Genomic DNA, 19,362 nt, shown 5'->3' on the forward strand with positions numbered 1-19,362 from the left:
CCTGTCAGTAACTGACACTAATTGCCTTTGTTCTGGTATAGACCAAAGTAAAGACAAATTCCTCTCAAGAAATATTGTAGTTGTATCTACTGAGACCACGACTGAACTTGCTTTCTGTCCTCAGGTATTGTCCGCTTCCCATAAGTGAAGATGATATTTTCAGATAATTGCAGTTTGAAATGAACCATGGGGATTTTAAGTGGCCTTCTAAATATCTTAAGCATCTTTTGAATATAACTGCAGAGTATAATTACAAAGGCTGCAGCTATTCTTAGCAACTTTTTGCTATTCTAGATTGGAAAACCGTAGCTACTGCAGCATGTCAACAGCATGGAGTCTGAACACAATAAACAAGAAAAGCTTTTTGCTAAAGAAAATGGAATCTCATTTTATGAAGCTATTCATTATTGATGCGACTTCTTTTCAATTCATCAAGTTCACCAAGAACCTTGTCAAATTAAATATCAAATATTCTAAAGGTGCACCGTGAGTGACTAACATGTTTGGAGGCAATCATGTATTTTCTAGAGGCATGTCCCTTTTAGCCAAGTCCTTCAAGTGGGGAAACTAGATGGTGTATTTTAATAGGACAGACAAAACCACACAGGCATTGGAAAGATTGGCAGAATTCAATCAGACAAATAATAAGATATCATTTCAGCTCGATAATAACAATATTTCAAAGACAAAGGAAGTAAGCCTGAAATGAGATTCCAGTTACTACTGGCCATTCAACAGTGTACTCTGTAGAGTTCTTTGTGATTTATTCTTGGGTTGCTTGTCTTTATACAGCATTTTGTTATTGACATAAAGAAATGTAGGAGGGGTAATGTCACTGGACTAGCATGGACAATTGGACTGAAGGATCTGTTTCTGTGGTGTATGACTGTACTGTGCATCCAACTACAGCAGATGGTGGAATTTGAATTTGACAAAGTCAAAAATTAAAAATTAAAATGTCCTGTCCCACAGGACAGATTCACCAGAGGTGGCAGCACTGTGGTACATGTATTGGATAGCCCTGCGATTCTTCAGGTTGATTCAACAAAGTCTCATCAGGTCAACCATGAGAAAGGAAAAGTCTCCAATTTCCACCTACAGTCTCACCTCAGCAGATGAATCAATACTCATCCAAGTGAAGCACTACTTGGTGAAGAACTGTGATAGCACGAGTTGGCAAGGATGCAGAATGAAATCCCCCACCCAGAGTAAAATATCATCAACAGCACCAGGGAATCAAGGAATCAACAAGAAGGAAAAGTTGACTTGACCTCATTCTCAATCTACCTGCAATGGATGACAATAGCATTGGAATATCAACCACAATCTTTGCAGAAATAAAATGCCATCTTCATATTGAGGATATCCTTCAATATGTCGTGTGGCTCTACATCAGGGTTGAACGGGATAAATTTTAAAACAAATTTAGTAACTTAAGACTGGGCATCCACTGGTCAATAGTACCCACAAGATCAGTAGCAACAGAAATTCAATCACAGGTTGCAAACTCACGACCCAGCATATCTCCCATTCCATTACTAGCATCAAATCAAGGGATCAACCGCTGTTCAATAAAGAGTACAGGATAGCATGTTAGAAACAGCACTAGGCATATCTAAAATTGAGGTCATAACCAGGTAAAATTACCAAAACAGGACAACTGGTCTGTCAAGCAGCATAAACACAGCTAAGTGATCCTATAACCCAAACAGAAGGGATCTAAGCCCTGCAGTTCTGCCACATTCACTTATGAATAGATGGACAATTAAACAACTGACTTGATGAGAAGGATCCACAAATATCACTGTCCTCAATGACGGGGAAGCTTAGCACATAAGGTTGAAACATTTGCCAGAACTGCAAAGTGAACAATTTACCTCAGCTTTCTCCAAAAGTCCCAGCATCTCAGGTAGCAGCCTTCAGCCAATTCATCTACGTGATAGCAAGAAACAGTTGAAGGTTCTGTATCATGTAAAAAACCATGGGTCCTGACAATATTCTGTCATTAGACTCAAGACGTCCGTTCCAGAACTTGCACAAGCTATAGCTAAACTGTTCCAGTACAGCAACAACACTGGTAAATGCACATTAATGTGAAAAAATACCCAGGTATGTGATGTAAACAAAAAGTAGGCCAAATCCAATTTGGCCAATTAATGTCTCATCAGTTTATTCTTCATTATCAGTAAAGTGATGGAAGGGGTCACCAACAGTTCTAGCAAACAGTATTTGCTCAGAAATCAGCTACTTATCACATTCAGTGTGGGCTTTGCCAGGACCACTCAGCTTCTGATTTTGGTCCAAACATGAACAATACAGCTGATTCCCAGAGGTGAAGTGAAAGCGATTGTCCTTTAATATCAAATCCACATTTCACTATCTGTGGCATCAAGAAGCCCTAGCCAAAGTAGAATCAACAAGAACAGTGGGAAAACTCTCCATTAGTTGGAGCTCTACCAAGCAGAAAGGAAGATGATTGTTGGAGGTTAGGCATCTCAACTCCAGTACAGAGGAACCTCGATTACCTGAATGAGATGGGAGGGTTCTCCTCTGGGCTTCGGAGTTTTCGGAAGTTTACTTTTTCCTCGCTCTGCCTGCCTTGCTCCCTCTCTCTGTCTCAGGGTTTGTTTCTGAGCAGAGACACACGTGTGTAAGGGAACTGCAGCTTTGCTGAAGCCGGTCACATCTTACCCCCCAACACACACATCAGTTCAATGGCGTTGACACAGCGAGCACTTGCTAAGTCCACTCCCTGTTCAGGAGACTAGGCAGCAGCACACCACGCAGGAGACCCTACTTACTAAATCTCCACCCCCCCCCCCCATCCACACACACACACACAAACAAACTTTTTACTGAAACTTGACAGGTTCTACTTCTGCCCTGTACAGGACAATGTTGGAGAGATTATGTGGTAAAGGAGCGGGGGGGGGGGGGGGGGGGGGGGGGAATAAAAAGAAAAAGAAGGGTTTGGGGTGTACTCTTTGTAGAGCTCCAGGGAAAGTGTGGGGGGAGAGACAGAAGGCAGGAGGTCAGTCATTTGGAGACAGTGCCTGGGCTCCAGAACTGTTCTCAGCAGCATTTCAGTAAAAGCCAGGTTCAATTTTAATCATTGTAAACAAAAGGTGCACTCAGTGTTGAAACAATTTTCCCAAATACTCATGCTGTCGTAGCAACATTAGTTCCTTACTTGGCTATGATGCCAAAAACACTTGTACTTTTCATAAAGTATGTTTATTGCTTCATCACATCAGTATAATATTAGACTACAGAAAAGCTGAATTTGATTCCCCAGTCACAGTTGGGATGATGCCACACAGCAGGAATCCTGACATGATGCTTTCCTTCCCTAATTCCAGAGACCCAACTGTAGCAGCCATACCACTGTTTTGGTTCAGATCAACTAGTTCAACATGCAACAAATGAAATGTTACAGCGGAATCATTGAGGCACCTACTGAGCGTTCATGGTTCTCAATACTCAATGAGTTGCCTGTACAATAATGACAAATCATGTGAACAAAAATTGGAGATTCTTCAAATATAGTTGGACTGCCTTCCTGCTTATTACATATCCTTTTACATTTTTATCCACTGTACTGTGTTCCCTTGGATGACTGTTGCACACTGGATCTGATGACATCTTTTTACCAAAAGTCATTTTAAATTAAACACACTAGAGTTTCAAAGGTTGGATACTGGGAATGCCATTCTCTATTAAATCAACAATCCTGTTCTTAAAGACAGTCACATCAATGTAGTAAGTTATCTCAGAATCAGCATGCAGAAAATGGAACTTTATTGGTTGTTACCTGTGAAGATAATGGTGCTCAGAGAGGTGTTGCCAATTTAAACTTTTTTTTTCCTCGATGTAGCATTCAAACCTTTGAAAGTGGCAAAGTCCACTTTCAGAACTGTACGCTGGAACTGTACTTGCAGAAGTGCACTATGGATTAAATTGCAAGTGTATATAACTAAACCAAATTGATATTAAAGGGTAACAAAAGCCCACTGGCCAAAATTGTGAATTGTGTTTTTAAGGGTCAGCCGAATGTGATCAGTGACTTTGTAAAAATTGATCACAAAGTTTTATTTTTCTATCTGGATGAACAAAGGAATGTTGGAACTCCACAGGAATCTCCAGAAATCTATTAATTGTATGCAGTCGGCTTTTGTCAATTTTTCATGTCAGTGCAGCACGATTAGTTGCACTCAGATCACAGGTGTAAGCCCACTGCAAGATATCAACATGCAATCTGGGCTGATCGCCAGTGCAAAGCAATGGACTGTCTGTTGGATAAATATTTAAGAAAAGTAAGCTTTCTCAATGTCTTGGTCAACAACCCTGTCTCAATCAGTGCGATAAACATCATCTACCTTAATGGTTGTACATTAAGTGATCATTTTTATTTTATCATTCTTGGAATTTGGGCTTGACCAGCAACTATTGCCTATCTTTAATTACCTTACAGAAGGTGGTGATCTGTCTTCTGAGTCACTGCAGTTTTGTTGTGTAGGGCTATCCCAGTATTGTTAGGAAAGGATCTCCAGGATATCGAACTAGTGACACTGAAGATGGGAATATAGTTCCAACTCAGGGTGGTATAGACCTTGCAGGGCAGTAGTTATCAAGCCTTTGACCTTCTAGGCGGGTTTGTGTATTCCTATCAAAGAAAGCTTGGTGAGTCACTGCAGTGTATCTTGTATATGGAACACAACACTGCTACTGTGCTTTGGTGGCAAGGAGAGTGAATCCTGAAGATGACGGATGGAGTGCCAATCATGTAAATGCTTGGCCCCGCATGATGCCAAGTTTTTATTGAGTATTAGAACTGCATCCATCCAGCTAAGTGGACAGTATTCTATCAAAGTCCTGACTTGTAAGTTATAGATGGTGGAGACAAGGATGACTTACCACAGAATTCCTATGCTCTGACCTGCTGTTATAGCACATTATTTATACAACTAGTCCAGTTTAATGAGTTTCTGATCAATGGTAATCCTCCACAATGTTGACAGTAGGGGATTCAGTAATGGTAATGCCATTGCACATTATGGGACGATGGTAAGATTCTATCTTGTTGGAGTTGGTAATTGTCGGGTATTTGCATTGCAAAGAAAAGAGTCATTACATGTCAAAACAAAAATAGGAAGTGACTGGACACAAAGCATATTCGGGTATCCCAAGGAAATGAAAGTTGCAATAAAAATTAAACTTCTGTCAGCAAAATCAGCACAACAAATGGAAAACTTGGAAAAGGAGTTATGCAGGTAGTTTCTGTCCTAACAAAGCCAGAAAATAGCAAATGTTCCAGACATATGTTCCCTGTATTGAAATGTCAAGCTCCAGGACAAAGTGGTACAGTGTACTCTGAAGACTTAGTATTACTTTCGGTAACCATTGGCGATGAGCATTCAAATACTTTAAATGGATAGAACATGGCTTAATTCCACAAGTAGATAACTTCAGAGTGCTACCACAGGCCCAAATCGAAACATCCTTTTGACATGCTTGATCTAATTTGTTTTTAAATGGGACATTGCCATTGCTGGCTGGCTAGTGTCTATTGCCTGTAATTGCCCTTGAGGTGGTGGTGGCGAGCTGCCTTCTTGAACGGTTTCCCAGTTAGCATTGGGAGTAATTTGTAGGAGAACTTGCAGTTCCTATGTATCTGCTACCCTTTTACTTCTTGATGTAAGTGGTTGTGGGTCAAGTGCTGTCTAAGGATCTTTGGTGAATTTCTGCAGTGCATTTGTAGATCATAGCTGCAGTATGTACTCAGCGTCAGTGGAAGGGGGTGAACACTTGTGAATGTGATGCCAATCAAGTGGGTCGCTTTGTCCTGAACAGTGTGAAGCTTCTTGAGTACTGATGGGGCTGCACCCATTCAGGCAAGTGATGAATATTCCATCACAGTCCTGACTTCTGCCTTGTAGATGGTGGATAGGCTCTGGGGAGTCAGGGGATGAGCTACTTGTCACAGTAATCCAAGCCTCTGACTTGCTGTTGTAGCCACTGTGTTTATGTGGCAAGTTCAGTTGAGTTTCTGGTCAACGGTAAACCCAAGGATGTTGGTAGTGGGCAACACCATTTAATGTCAAGGGACCCTGGTTAGATTTTGTCTTATTGGAGATCATCATCATGAGGAATTTGTATTGCACAAATGTTTTTGCCACTTTTCAGCCCAAGCCTAGATATTGTACAGATCATACTGCATTTGAACATGGACTGCTTCAATATCTGAAGAGTTGCAAATGGTGCTGAACATGTGCAATCATCAACCAACATCCCCATTTCTGACCCGATGGTGGAGGCAAGGTCCGAGGACACCACCCCAAGGAACTCCTACAGAGATGTCCTGGAACGGAAATGACTGACCTCCATAAATCACAACCATCTCCTGTTTTGCCAGAGCCCCACAAAATATTTTAAGAAGGTAGTCTATCTTATCTTAAAGGCAGATGTGAAGTTGATATTCCAGGTGTGACGCAGCTGGTCAAACCACTCTAAGCAAACAGAATTTATTTAAACGTTACAGTTGAAATACAGACAAAAGAAAATGGAATTTAGAATAACTTAACCGAATCGATGCACCAACTTAACGAAGGAACTGTTCTAATCCCATACCATCCCATAAACACACCTCTTGGCAAAAAGGTAAATTGAAACACAGATTCTTACAGGCAGGAGGGAACAAGATCCAAAGAGATTTCAGAGAGAAAGTCAGTCAGGAACCATTCGCTGAAGCTGCAACCTTTCCTGGACTCCAACATCTTATGACTGCCACAACTAAACCAAACTAGAAAAAAATCTGAACTGGGAGAACTGGCCATCTCCCCTGCCACTGTTAAACTAGCTTCTTTCTCGACCCTCTTCCTTTACAACTTCTCATTTTAAAAAAACCCAAGGACAAAATAACCATGTTAAAGTGACAGCATCATCACACTTCCTATGTGCCAGGTAAATATTCATAGATTCATACAGTGACGAAAAGGCCCTTCAGCCCCAAGACTGCACCAACCACTAAAAGCGCGCTAATCCCAATTTCCTGCACTTGTCCCATATCCTTGAATGTGATGCTATTTGAAATACTCATCCAAATTTTTTTCAAAATAGGTTGTAAGCTTTTCAGTATCTAGTACCTTCCCAGGCAGCACTTTCCAGATTCCCACTGCCCACTGAGTAAAAAAAAAACTTTTCCCCAAACTCCCTCTGAAATCCCTGCCCCTTGCTCTAAAGCTGTGCCCTCTCGTGATTAACCCCTCAACCAAGGGGAATAGCTGCTCTCTTTTCACCCTATCCATACCTCTCAATCTTATACACCGCAACCATATCTCCCTTCGGTCTTCTCTGTTTTAAAGAAAACAATCCAAGTCTATCTAGTCTTTCCTTACAGCTCAATTTCTCAATCCCAGCCAACATCATGGTGAAGCTCCTCTGTACCCCTTTAATGCTATCCTATAGTGAGGTGACCAGAATTTCAGTGTTGCCACCGAGGCCTGACCAACACTCTATACAACACCAACATTACCTCCTTGCTCTGATACTCTATGCCACAACTGATGAAAGCAAGTGTCCCATATGTCGCCTTAACTACCCTATTCAAGTGCTTTGCAAATTCAGGATCTGTGAATAATCACTCCAAGATCCCTCTGTTCCTCTAAGCTACCAAGATCCTGCCAGTCATGGCACACTCCCTCATTTCGTTTCTTCTTCCAAAGTATATCACCTCGTACTTACTGGGAGATTTAATATCATCTGCCACTGGTCTACCCATCTGCCCAACCTATCTATATCTTCCTGTAACTTCCAACCATCTTTTTCACTATTAACCACTCTACCAATGTTAGTGTTGTTTGGAAATTTGCTTAACATTCCCCTCACATTTTCATCTCTATAATTTACGTATATAACAAACAATAAGGGTCACAGTATTGATCCTTGTGGTATACCAGTGGACACTGCCCTCCAGTCACTCAAAACGGTCTTCTACCCTTTGTGTCCTACACCTAAGGTATGGTTCCAACCAGTGGAGAGTTTGCCCACCCCACACCATCATCATCCTGATGAAGGGCTTTTGCCCAAAATGTCAATTTTCCTACTCCTCAGATGCTGCCTGACCTGCTGTGCTTTTCCAGCAACACACACTCAACTCTGATCTCCAGCATCTGCAGCCCTCACTGTCACCTTTCTGGATTAATAATCTAGTGATAATACCCCTAGGCCATTGCCATCCCATCATTGCTTTATTCAACAATTGTCAAGTCACTGTATTTTGAAATCCAAACTCCTTTCCATTAGTGATATATTATCATTCAAAGTAACTTTCAGAACTAGTCATCCTACTATATCGGAAATGCTGTGCAGAAATGGGAGTTTGAGAAGTGAATACTGTAGGCAATCTGTTTTGACCCTTCATGCAAGAGTATAGTGTTACTAAATATGTGCTAAATTTTACGTAAAGTTCTGGGATAGAGTCATAGAGATGTACAGCATGGAATCAGACCCTTCGGTCCAACCCGTCCACGCCGACCGGATATCCCAACCCAATCTAGTCCCACCTGCCAGCGCCCGGCTATGCCCTCTAGTTCTGGACTCCCCAACCCCAGGGAAAAGACTTTGTCTATTTATCCTATCCATGCCCCTCATAATTTTGTAAATCTCTATAAGATCACCCCTCAGCCTCCAACACTCCAGGGAAAACAGCCCCAGCCTGTTCAGCCTCTCCCTTTAGCTCAGATCCTCCAACTCTGGCAACATCCTTGTAAATCTTTTCTAAACCCTTTCAAGTTTCACAACATCTTTCTGATAGGAAGGAGACCAGAATTGCACGCAATATTCCAACAGTGGCCTAACCAATGTCCTGTATAGCCGCAACAAGTGACTCCACTTTCAAGGAGCTATGAACCTGCACTTCAAGGTCTCTTTGTTCAGCAACACTCCCGAGGACCTTACCATTACTTTGCAAGGAGACAAGGCAAAAAGAAAACTTTATAAAGCAGCCCAGCAAGCAACTTCCAAATACTGGTCACGTTTTTGGTAGGAATCTCTTGAGTTCAAAGTGTTATAAACCTAATTTACAAAAATAGATTTAGTTTTAAGAAATTGCATTTTAAGTTGTATTTTCTCTCAGTCATCCATTTTGGTAGTCACCTCCACAGATATAGTCAATGGTACATTTGCCCAATAAAGCCAAGGGCAAAATTACGTAACGCTGGGAGATAACTGCACGGTCAGTTTTCTCTCCCTCACTGGAATGACTTCACAGGCCTATCCCCTTGAGGAGGGCTGAATATTAATAATCATTAATAATTCTAGTTCAGGTCTCCACATTGATAGCTGAGACACTGTCATACTGAAGTATTAGAGTTCTTAGCAATTCAGAGAACTTCTTCAGGATCCACGTTTAAAGAAAATCAAATGTACTTTTCCCAAATGTAGTATTGAGAAATGATTTCAAGTTTATTATCAGTGTGATTTATCCTCACTTGACATTTTTAACATTGGTGTCAGGACAAGACTGAAGCCCATGCCACAGATACAAAACAACCTTGACTGTGCAACCCATCTTTTTAATCATTACGGGTTTGGGAAAAAAACAAACTAGATGAATTTTTCATAGCTAGAGTTTTAAGCTTACAGTAATTACAGTAAGGAACAGTTACAGCAGGCTAGGCAGGTCAGCCTAGACAGATCAATGGTCTTCTGTCCTAAACATTACCAGGTCAGTATGTTCAATTCATATGTAATGGACAATTAATTGACAGAGACTTTATGGTATCCGGTAACATTTGGTTGGAATCTCAAATCTTGCTGTGCACGTTAAACAGCTGGGGGAGGGGAAGAAGAATGAGGACAAATAATGCGTTTCCCCAGCAGCATGGTAACCCCCCCCTTACTCCCAGGCAAATTTAAAGAACTTCCAGAGGTGGATTAATTTCTGGTGCACTAACAGTCTCGCTGTTAGCACTATTGTGTTTTCTAGCATCAATTGATTTGTGATTTACATATAAATTAGACAATTACTATACAAGACCATATTTAGCATATAAAATTAATTTACTATTCTTTCCATTCGTAAATCTCCAACAGACTTTAAGATGACACTTGGTTAGATGGTGGAAGTGGCCTGCAGAACTGAAAACTTAAAAGGACATGAACAATCACATGGCAATTTCTATAATTAAGCCAGTTCAAATATGTTCATCTTTCTAAAAATTAATTAAATAACAACCAATGACCAATATAAAAATAAAATGTTAGCACAAGATATTAGTCTAATATTACAAATTGTTTCACAAGCAGTTCACACAGGGATAGATTACATACAGCATTCGAGGTTATTTCGCTTCCTCCTTCTGTAACTGCACTGTTTCTTTTCACCAAGTACACCATGCAGAAACAGAAACTCATCAATCCTGCAAGTTTAACCTTGTCACTGTTGAAATTCACTAGGGTAAGGGTACATTTTAATACTTTCAGCTCCCTTAAGGCTATGCAAAATGAACCATGATTCTTTGATTTTTCGTATTAAAAGTAGATTTGAGCCAGTGATTTGTAACAGGTTTCCTCCCCTTCAAAGCATTTTTTCAGAATATCATTAGTAGAGGTAAGTGAGGTAAGATACCTCATGGTTGATACAGATTCATATTAAGCAGCATATTACCACTACTTCATTGTTAGATTTGGTGCTATTAAGAGTTTTAAAACTTAATATGGGGCCGTGCAAGAGACTGGAATATATATAATAACATAAACTCATTACAAAGATTGTAGTTTAAATCGTCACCTCATCTTAAGTTTTGATCGAGTACTGTCAAGTAGAGAAATATTGAATAGAAATTGGAGATGAGGGGGAGAAGACAGAGAAGGATTATTCTGCCTGCAGAGTACAATGGAACTGGCCATGTGGATCCCAAGGATTTCTTCCAGCTGTTACAATTTCCTTTACTTCTCACTGACTAGTCAAAAGGACATTTGGAAATGTTCTTGGAGCACAGTCCTGATACTCTTGCAGTAACAGTGTCAAGGGCTCCGATGGACCCAAGATAATAAGACCATGATCCCTGGGAAAGTGAGCCCAAGTCACTTACTACAAGAGAGATGAGAAGAGGAAAAAAATTATAGAATTACACAATCATAAAAAGAAAATCTGGCATGAAGATGGTCTCCAAACATTTTTTTCTCACAATCTTATTTGACAACAACATGTATATATAGTTCCTCAGTTACTGATTGTATAATAAAAACATTTACTCATTACATATCCACTTTTACAGATACACAATTTTCCACAATTCTAAAGATAATTTAACTGTTCTTACAACAGGTATAGTACCTCAAACATGACTGTCCAAAAACTGAATCTGTAAAAACCAGACTTTATTTGAAATGGCATTCTGGTCTAGTCTAGAGCCTGTTTAATTTCAGGTACTGTATTATTAAACATCCGCCAACTCAGTTATTTTTCTGATCATCATCTTGCACTTCTACCCTTTGTCAAGGGGAGGCAGTAGTGTCGTGGTAATATCACTAGACTGATATTCCACAGCCTTAAACTAATGTTCTGACTAGATATGTTTGAATCCCACCATGGCACAACATAAAATTTGATTTCAATTAAACTAAACTGTAATAAAAGGATATTAACAGTGAGCACTTATCCACTGTTGATAGCTATAAAAATCCAACTGGTTCATTAATGTCCTTCAGGAAAGGAAATCTGCCATGTTCACCTGGTCTGGCCTACATGTGACTCCAAACACAGCAATGTGATCAATTCTTATCTGCCCTCTGGGTAAATAAAGATGGTCATTTAATGCCGCTTCAGCCAACAATATCCATAATTCTGTTGTGGAGCAGAATCATTATTTTGGCCTTTTCCAGCAGGCACATGCCAATCTCTGGATCACTGATGAAATTTGTGGAACTGCCCTCAAAAGGATCATCAGGCACTTGGCACTGCTCTTTCATGCCAGTGCAATATCTCTAACAAGGCAGGATTTTGAGCTTAAGGGAGCACTGATAGAAACACTTATTTTTGAATTAACATGGAACTTGATTTCTTTGCTTTGTGCTCGAATGCCTTTACTATATTCAGGCACTGTTCAGGTTAAACATGGAAAATCCAAACTCTGGCACAGCATCAGTCGAGAGTTTGTTAGATATGCCATGATCAGATAGAGCAGTCAAATACTTTGAAGGATTTCTCTAAACTTAATTCCAATAATTTAGTGCACTTTTTCAACCAAAGTCTAAAATTAACTAACCAGTCATGTACATAATTTGTTAGAATTACAAAAGAGCACATCACAACCACCAGATGGCAGTATTTAATGGCCTTGCCATTAACTCAGATGGATGCAACACTGCAAAGTACGTGACAAATCTAAGCATCAAATTTGCAGCCTTCCAACACTTAAAACTATGATAAGGAATATGTGAAATAAACTGTTACTTTGTGCGCTTTGTAGTGGGCATACTGAGCAGCATGGTTTCAAATTTAAAATAATAAACTTTATGATTAATGGCCTGTTAGAAAATACATAGCAGGGTCCCACAAGGCTCAATAACTGTTTTTGATACACATTAATGAATTGGATTAGGATGCACAGAATAAATGTTAAAAGCTGTGAATGACAAAAGGTAGAAATGTAGTGAACAGTGAGGAAAATTTATCAAAAATTTCAAAAGCAAATAGACAAGCTGGTGGAAAAAGCATGTACCAGATGAAATTTAGAAGAGAAATGTGAGGTGACCAATGGGTAGGAGGAATAAGGACAGCCAATGCAAGCTAAACATTTATATCTGAAGCTAAGTATTCATTGTTGGGCCCCCAATCAAATTCTCACAAGCATCACAATAAAGTTTGATGCTGCTCTCAATGCATTTTCCTGTTAAGAAACACTGGCTATCCCTGAAATACCTTGAATTTTTTTCTCTCAAACCCAGAAGATACAAGTCTAATCTGACTATCATTGACACTACAATGGGTGGGAACTACTAACTCAGAGCAGTGAATAGAACCCAAAACTTTCCTGGTCAACAAATTATAATCTGCCTTTACCAGATAATGGACTGGAGGACTTGATTCGCAATTATTTGCAACACTGGAATGGAACTTCAATATTACAATCAAGGAAATTCTACATCACACATTTGTTTGACCATAACTAATCAACTGCTTTAAGGTACCTATAACAGTGCCATTTTTGAGATCCAGGAAGTCACATACTTAAGGAATTTGCTACGGTAACAAGGTTCCTCATTTTTCTCTTTAGCCATGTTCTATTCCCACAGAAATTTAAAAAATTCTGACAAAAGGTGCAATTCATATACATACTTAGTGGACGAAACAAAAGAAGCACACACAAGATGACAGCTTCAAACCAAAACAATTAAGAATAATTGAGAATTATTGCCAACATAAGATAAATGAATCTAAATGTGATTTTGTTAAGATGATAAATAGACCATCGACTAAACCAAATTAGATTAAAACAATAATCTAGGTAAATTAATGAAGAAAATCACTTTGCTCAAGCTAAACATAAACAATTATCTCAGAACGAGGTAAAAGCAATTATCTCAGACTACCAATATGGTTGCTGAATGTTGGTGACTAAGACAAGATATTTTTAAAATCCTAAACTCAACTTCAGTTGTAATTTCTCCCCCCAGATGCTGGACTTAACCTATGAATAGGCACAACATATATTTAGGAAACTGCAGGTAGTTCTTCTATAACACAATGGTTGCGTTCTTGTGCAACCCTGCATTATAGAAAAGTCATGCCTTAGAAACAGCTCTTAAAGTATTGGCGATGTAACCACGTTTTAAAAGCCAACACGCGATGTTAAAATTCGCACTTTAGAAACAGTGTCCTCAATTCAGCAATTGCATCATAGCGAATTAGTGTTAACAAAACATGTGTTATAGCAGAACAACTTGTATGTCTCAAAGTTGATAGTTCATTCCTCCAATACAGTGCATATACAGATGCTCAGACTTCTTCTGAAGATAGCCTGGTTAACAGCCAAACTCAGCTCATGCTGATTGCCAGGCTCATGCAATTGCTGTGTCATGGTACACTGGTACATCAACCAGCAGACAAATGGACATCTTCAGAAGTTCCAGGGCTATGTGTAAAAAGAATCTTAAGGTGATTATAGAAAAAGATTGGACATATGCATTAGTACTGCTTCACAATTTTTCAATTATTATTAGAGGAATCATGATATTCCTAAGCAATACTTTTAAAAAGTAAATCTATTTATAACAAAAATGTAATGAGGGTGCAATTTCTGTAGTAAAGAGAATACACATCTAAAAATTTCAAAGAATCTACTTTTATCCAGTTTCTGAATTGAAGGTTATAACAATCAGAAAATAAAGGGTCAGGTAATTGGCCCTTTGATTAAAGCTGCAAAAGATGCAGAGATGTCTAGAGGGCATAGTAGAAGGCAGGAGAAAGGGGGGGGTCAACTTTGGGTTAGTTCAATAATTGATGATGGATATTACAGAGGAGTTAGAATGGATCTGATGATTGTTTAAGGCAGGTGAGAACGGTATACCATGACAACAGACCTGGCAGGAGTAGTTACAAGTTATGAGGGGCAGCATATAGTGTCTTTCCATTGGTCACAAGCTCTCACAGCTCAGTTGTGGCAAGATAACCATGAGCAAAGGGGAAAGCTTTTTCAAAGCACGTCAGATTTCAGCTTCTTGGAAGGAAGAGAATTTTGCAAAGCTATCTAAGCTGAAATCACATTCTGGTATTAAAATTCCATAAAGTTATCATTTTGACTTATATGGTGTTTTATTTATAGAAACCACAACTACTATCTTTTTAAGAAAGCTGATTATGATATTTAAAAAATTAAGCTGAAGAGTTTGCAACAAAGCACTCAAAAAATCAAATGGTAGCAATCTGTTCTGTGGAAAAGGAATGCTGGGATTTATATATTCCCTGGATCACTCTTTTGCACCTTTTAGTAATCAGCTATAGAACACACTCACCTAAGACTGCAAAAGTACGAACAGCAATTAGGTCTAGATGGGAGAAGCATTTAATATCTTGTATATTTTTTTTTTAGATTAGACTTACAGTGTGGAAACAGGCCCTTCGGCCCAACAAGTCCACACCGACCCGCCGAAGCGCAACCCACCCATACCCCTACATTTACCTCTTACCTAACACTACGGGCAATTTAGCATGGCCAATTCACCTGACCCGCACATCTTTGGACTGTGGGAGGAAACCGGAGCACCCGGAGGAAACCCACGCAGACACGGGGAGAACGTGCAAACTCCACACAGTCAGTCGCCTGAGTCGGGAATTGAACCCGGGTCTACAGGCGCTGTGAGGCAGCAGTGCTAACCACTGTGCCACCGTGCCGCCCACGAATGTAATGCTCAGAAGTCAAACACTGCAAATCAATTATTCATTTTGGCAAACAACTTTACATACAAACATATTTCGCAACATTTCTTTTCTGTTTGCCAATTTTCTCCTCTTCCTGATGATAGCCTGGCAGACATCAGGATCATCAGTAACATATTTACTATACAGATCAGTGCAAGATGAACCAGCCATAAATGTACATGGTTTTCTAATTTTAGTTAGGAGTGAGGTTGAAATGCAGAGGTGGGAGCATCACTTTGTATCCAGATACAGGCCTGGATTATTTCACATTCTGTACAAACACTGTGTTCAACTATCTCAATATAGATCAGGACTGCACCCAGACCATTCAGGTCTGAGTGGCTCAGCTACATTACAACATTAAACCACTGGGTAATAAAAACAGAAAATGCTAGAAATACTCAGCAGGTCAAACATTTGTTAATGTTTGCAAACAATGCTGACCCATCATTAGAAATGACCAAAAGATTTGAGATGATCCATCTGACAGGTAAATATCACAAAATAAGAATTAAAAGAAAAATCAGTAATATCCAACTGATGAGCAGCAACAAAAGCTTGCACAGAATTAATTCTGAGCTCGGGATCATACCTATTGAATATAAAATTAAAAAAAGGGACAATATGTTCCACGCAGCTCCATTTCAGCAGAATAATATACGTGCTACACAATGTGGTGTCCCACTCCTCATAAAACAGCTAACTTATAATTAGTACTACACAAGCCTAAAATTATTTTGAGGTTGTTTGACTTTTAAACAACATGTTGTTAAAGCTATAATTATATCACAGTATTCAAAGTACACACAGAACTGTCCAGTCTGGAATGCGAGGGACCAAGTCAGGTCTGGATTATCGAATCACACAAGGAAGTCCAATATGTGTGAACCTAAAACACCATGGATATTTACATTTACCTCAACCAGTGATAAAACATTCTAAAGAGTATTCAAAATCTGCTTTACCTATTCAAATACTGCATCTTATATATCCCTACTCTCAAAATATAAAGGATCATCAGCAAATATGTGGTCAGCTTAAGAATTCTGCACAATGGGTGTTACCAAGTAACAGATTTCCAGATTAGCAAAGGTTACTGTATATAATCTAACCTATATATTATGAAATAACCTTCTAGACTGAATCAAAAACATTTTGCACACCTTATACAAGTCAATCTAAGTTTTAAACAGTAATTATTATTTAAGAATAACTGCTTCGTGCAGGTTCGATTAAATCCTTAATATGTAACCATTTCCTTCAGTTTTATTTGGAGTCAGTACATCTTAAATTCTGAACAATATCTCCTGTTGCATTAGTTTGATTCTTCAGTTTTACAAACTGTCTACTGTTAAGGTGTCCAAACAGCCAAATTAATGTCAATTATATTGAACTATAAAGCCTGTTTTGGGCTGCAGACTTGTTACTTGCAATGGGAATTCAATCCAGGCTATCCAGAAACATTTCACTCAGGATTCTTAATAACACAAACAGGGCTTTCATTACTTGGGAAAATATGAACTTTAAATTAAGCAAATGTTAATATACAATAGTATGGATGTTTGTATTGCTGATCAGAATTTCACCAAAGCATTGCATAGATCAGTGTACTGGTGCAAGACAACTGATCACTGCTTGGAGTTCTCCAAGATTCACCTCTACATCAGTTTCAATGGATAACTATCATTTATGTATCAAAACTGCTTCAGAGGGAAGACAGCATTTTTTACTTAACTAAAACAAGTTAACTGAAGCGAATATGGTAAACTAATCTGACAACTTAACTGAAAATAGTACAGCCTTGTGTAGCACCAAGTTCCTCAAAAAACTAGGCCGCAAACTTGATTCCTGGCCTGTAATGACAGAATGATTTTATCTCCAGTTGGATCATATTTCATTTATAAAGGGAATTGGGGGATATTTATGTTCAAGAAAAAGACTGTCCAACCAAGTTGACAGAGTTCCTATTGTCAAGTAGAAAGACAAGAGCTGACGTTTGCTTGGTGTATCTGGAGACTCACCTCAGTTCCAAACGTTATGATGGATGGATCTGTCATTTCAGAGTGAACTCCTTGAATTATATCTTAAAAGGAACTCAGATCCCCTTTCCCCCAGCCTCGTTACTGGAGGCAACTGGGGTTAAATTACCTTCTGCACACTTCCATGACCATTATGGGATTCAAAGCCAGATCCAACCAATCCATGCAAACTGGGAAAGGGATATTACTTGATCGATTTTAGCATGTGTGGTTGCATAAAATTCTACTCACTTTAGGAACTATAAAATACCATACTGTAATTATTTAATAACCTTTAATCAAGATCTTCCCGAAGTACTGAAATCTAGTTTACCGAAATAAACTTTAACTGCCTTGTCTGAAATAATACACCCCAAGAATGTTTTCATTATAGCTGAGACAGGAATGCCTCTGGACTGCAGAGAGCAACAGAACAGCTACGGTTTATCTGTGCTCAGCTACTAAAGCTCTATGTGTTAAGTAGATTTGTATGCTATTTGTAATACCAAACAATTATATTGTTCTGCAGCATCAGAAAAAAAATCAAAGAAATAGACAGTTGAGAGGATCTTTTTCTCCAGAGACACTCAAATTTAAATACCAGCCATTTCAAATATCTACATTATAAAATCTTACAGCCCTATACACTTCCAACACATACTGAAGGGCATCATTGCAACAAGTTGATTGCTTTCATTTTCTAAACAAACAGCCATTTTATTTGTAACAAAATATTATAAATTGTGTGATTGAGGGTCACCGACAGACAGATTTACTAAAATTGCAAAATAATTCAAGTTCAACCTCTGAGTTCTTTCAGAACGTATATGAGGAAAATGCAATGGAAAGGTTGCACATGGGCTTCATAAGTCCAAATGAAAAGCTAAATGTACGAAATTATACAGTAGGAAACAAATTGGAATCAAAACCTTTAAGAGGAAAGGAAGCAAAAAGGACAAGTTAAGGGCAGTTTCTTAAAGAAGTGGATAGGTGCGCCCTCAAGTATCTGATCTAAGATCACTACAGTTCACTGCAGCTAATGACTTAAGTATAATAAATTAAGCATAATAAATTAAGCATATATTGAATACTTACAATGTTGTCTAAATTTTCAGATGATATTAAAATAACAACATAAAGAGTGTTAGGGGATATTGATATGGTGGTGAAATGGTCGAGAAGTGGGAAAGGAATTTCAACGTCAGTAAACTTGAGGCAATACATTTGGTGAAGAGAAATATACTTTTAATGTGGAAATGGGGAGTTGTGTTGATGATGGTTGTTGATCGTTTGGATTTTAGGAATCAGGTCCATAGGTCATTACAAGCAGTACTGGAAGTGGATAAATGTAAAAGTAGAGGGTGATTGGTATGAAGTTTGGAACATTGAAGACCAATAATTGAGAAACATATAAAATCTTTTGGAAGACTACAAAATAAGCCACTGATTGCAGTTTTCAGCACCAGTTTCAAAGAAATTGAACCGAGTGACAGGGATAGATTATTTTCAGCAGTTGAATGTGTAAAATATGCTTGTAAAGTTGAACACATGGAACTGCAGGTAGAAGGCAGAGAAATATATTATAATACACAACTGTGAGAATTTGGAATAGACAACCAACTGTGAATGAAAAAGATACCATCAACACTTAGAAATGCTTGGGTAGAGTGGCAACTATAAGTAATAGCAGAAAGCAGTTGATCAATCTCAGAATTATGTTTTTGTAAAACATCTCACCAGCCTTTAACTTTGATATGGGCAAAGAGCTATTTTTGGTCTATGAATTGGAGAAACCTGGTCTCTCCAATTTCACAACATATCTAACATTACAACTCAACACATCCATTCTTGAAGGCTTTCACTTTCAATGCCTGGTTTAAGTACGATGTACACTGCAGCAGTTCACCAAGGTTACTTCAA

The 19,362-nt window shown here is 38.8% G+C and overlaps 1 protein-coding gene across 2 annotated transcripts in view; it reads right to left on the minus strand.

Annotated features, from left to right (window-relative positions):
• Positions 1–19,362, minus strand: part of aatf (apoptosis antagonizing transcription factor) — a 112,887-nt gene that overhangs the window by 3,148 nt on the left and 90,377 nt on the right. The window contains exon 12 of one of the 2 annotated variants that reach the window (XM_060847950.1): positions 2,582–2,630. The exons of the other annotated variant lie outside the window; for it this stretch is intronic. Coding sequence (XP_060703933.1) covers positions 2,618–2,630 — 13 coding nt within the window. The 3' untranslated portion in view covers positions 2,582–2,617. Of the gene's footprint in view, positions 1–2,581; positions 2,631–19,362 lie in introns of those variants that run through there. 2 annotated transcript variants of the gene reach the window in all.

This window comes from Hemiscyllium ocellatum, chromosome 31, assembly GCF_020745735.1.
Source record: "Hemiscyllium ocellatum isolate sHemOce1 chromosome 31, sHemOce1.pat.X.cur, whole genome shotgun sequence".
In the NCBI taxonomy this organism is placed as follows: Eukaryota; Metazoa; Chordata; class Chondrichthyes; order Orectolobiformes; family Hemiscylliidae; genus Hemiscyllium; species Hemiscyllium ocellatum.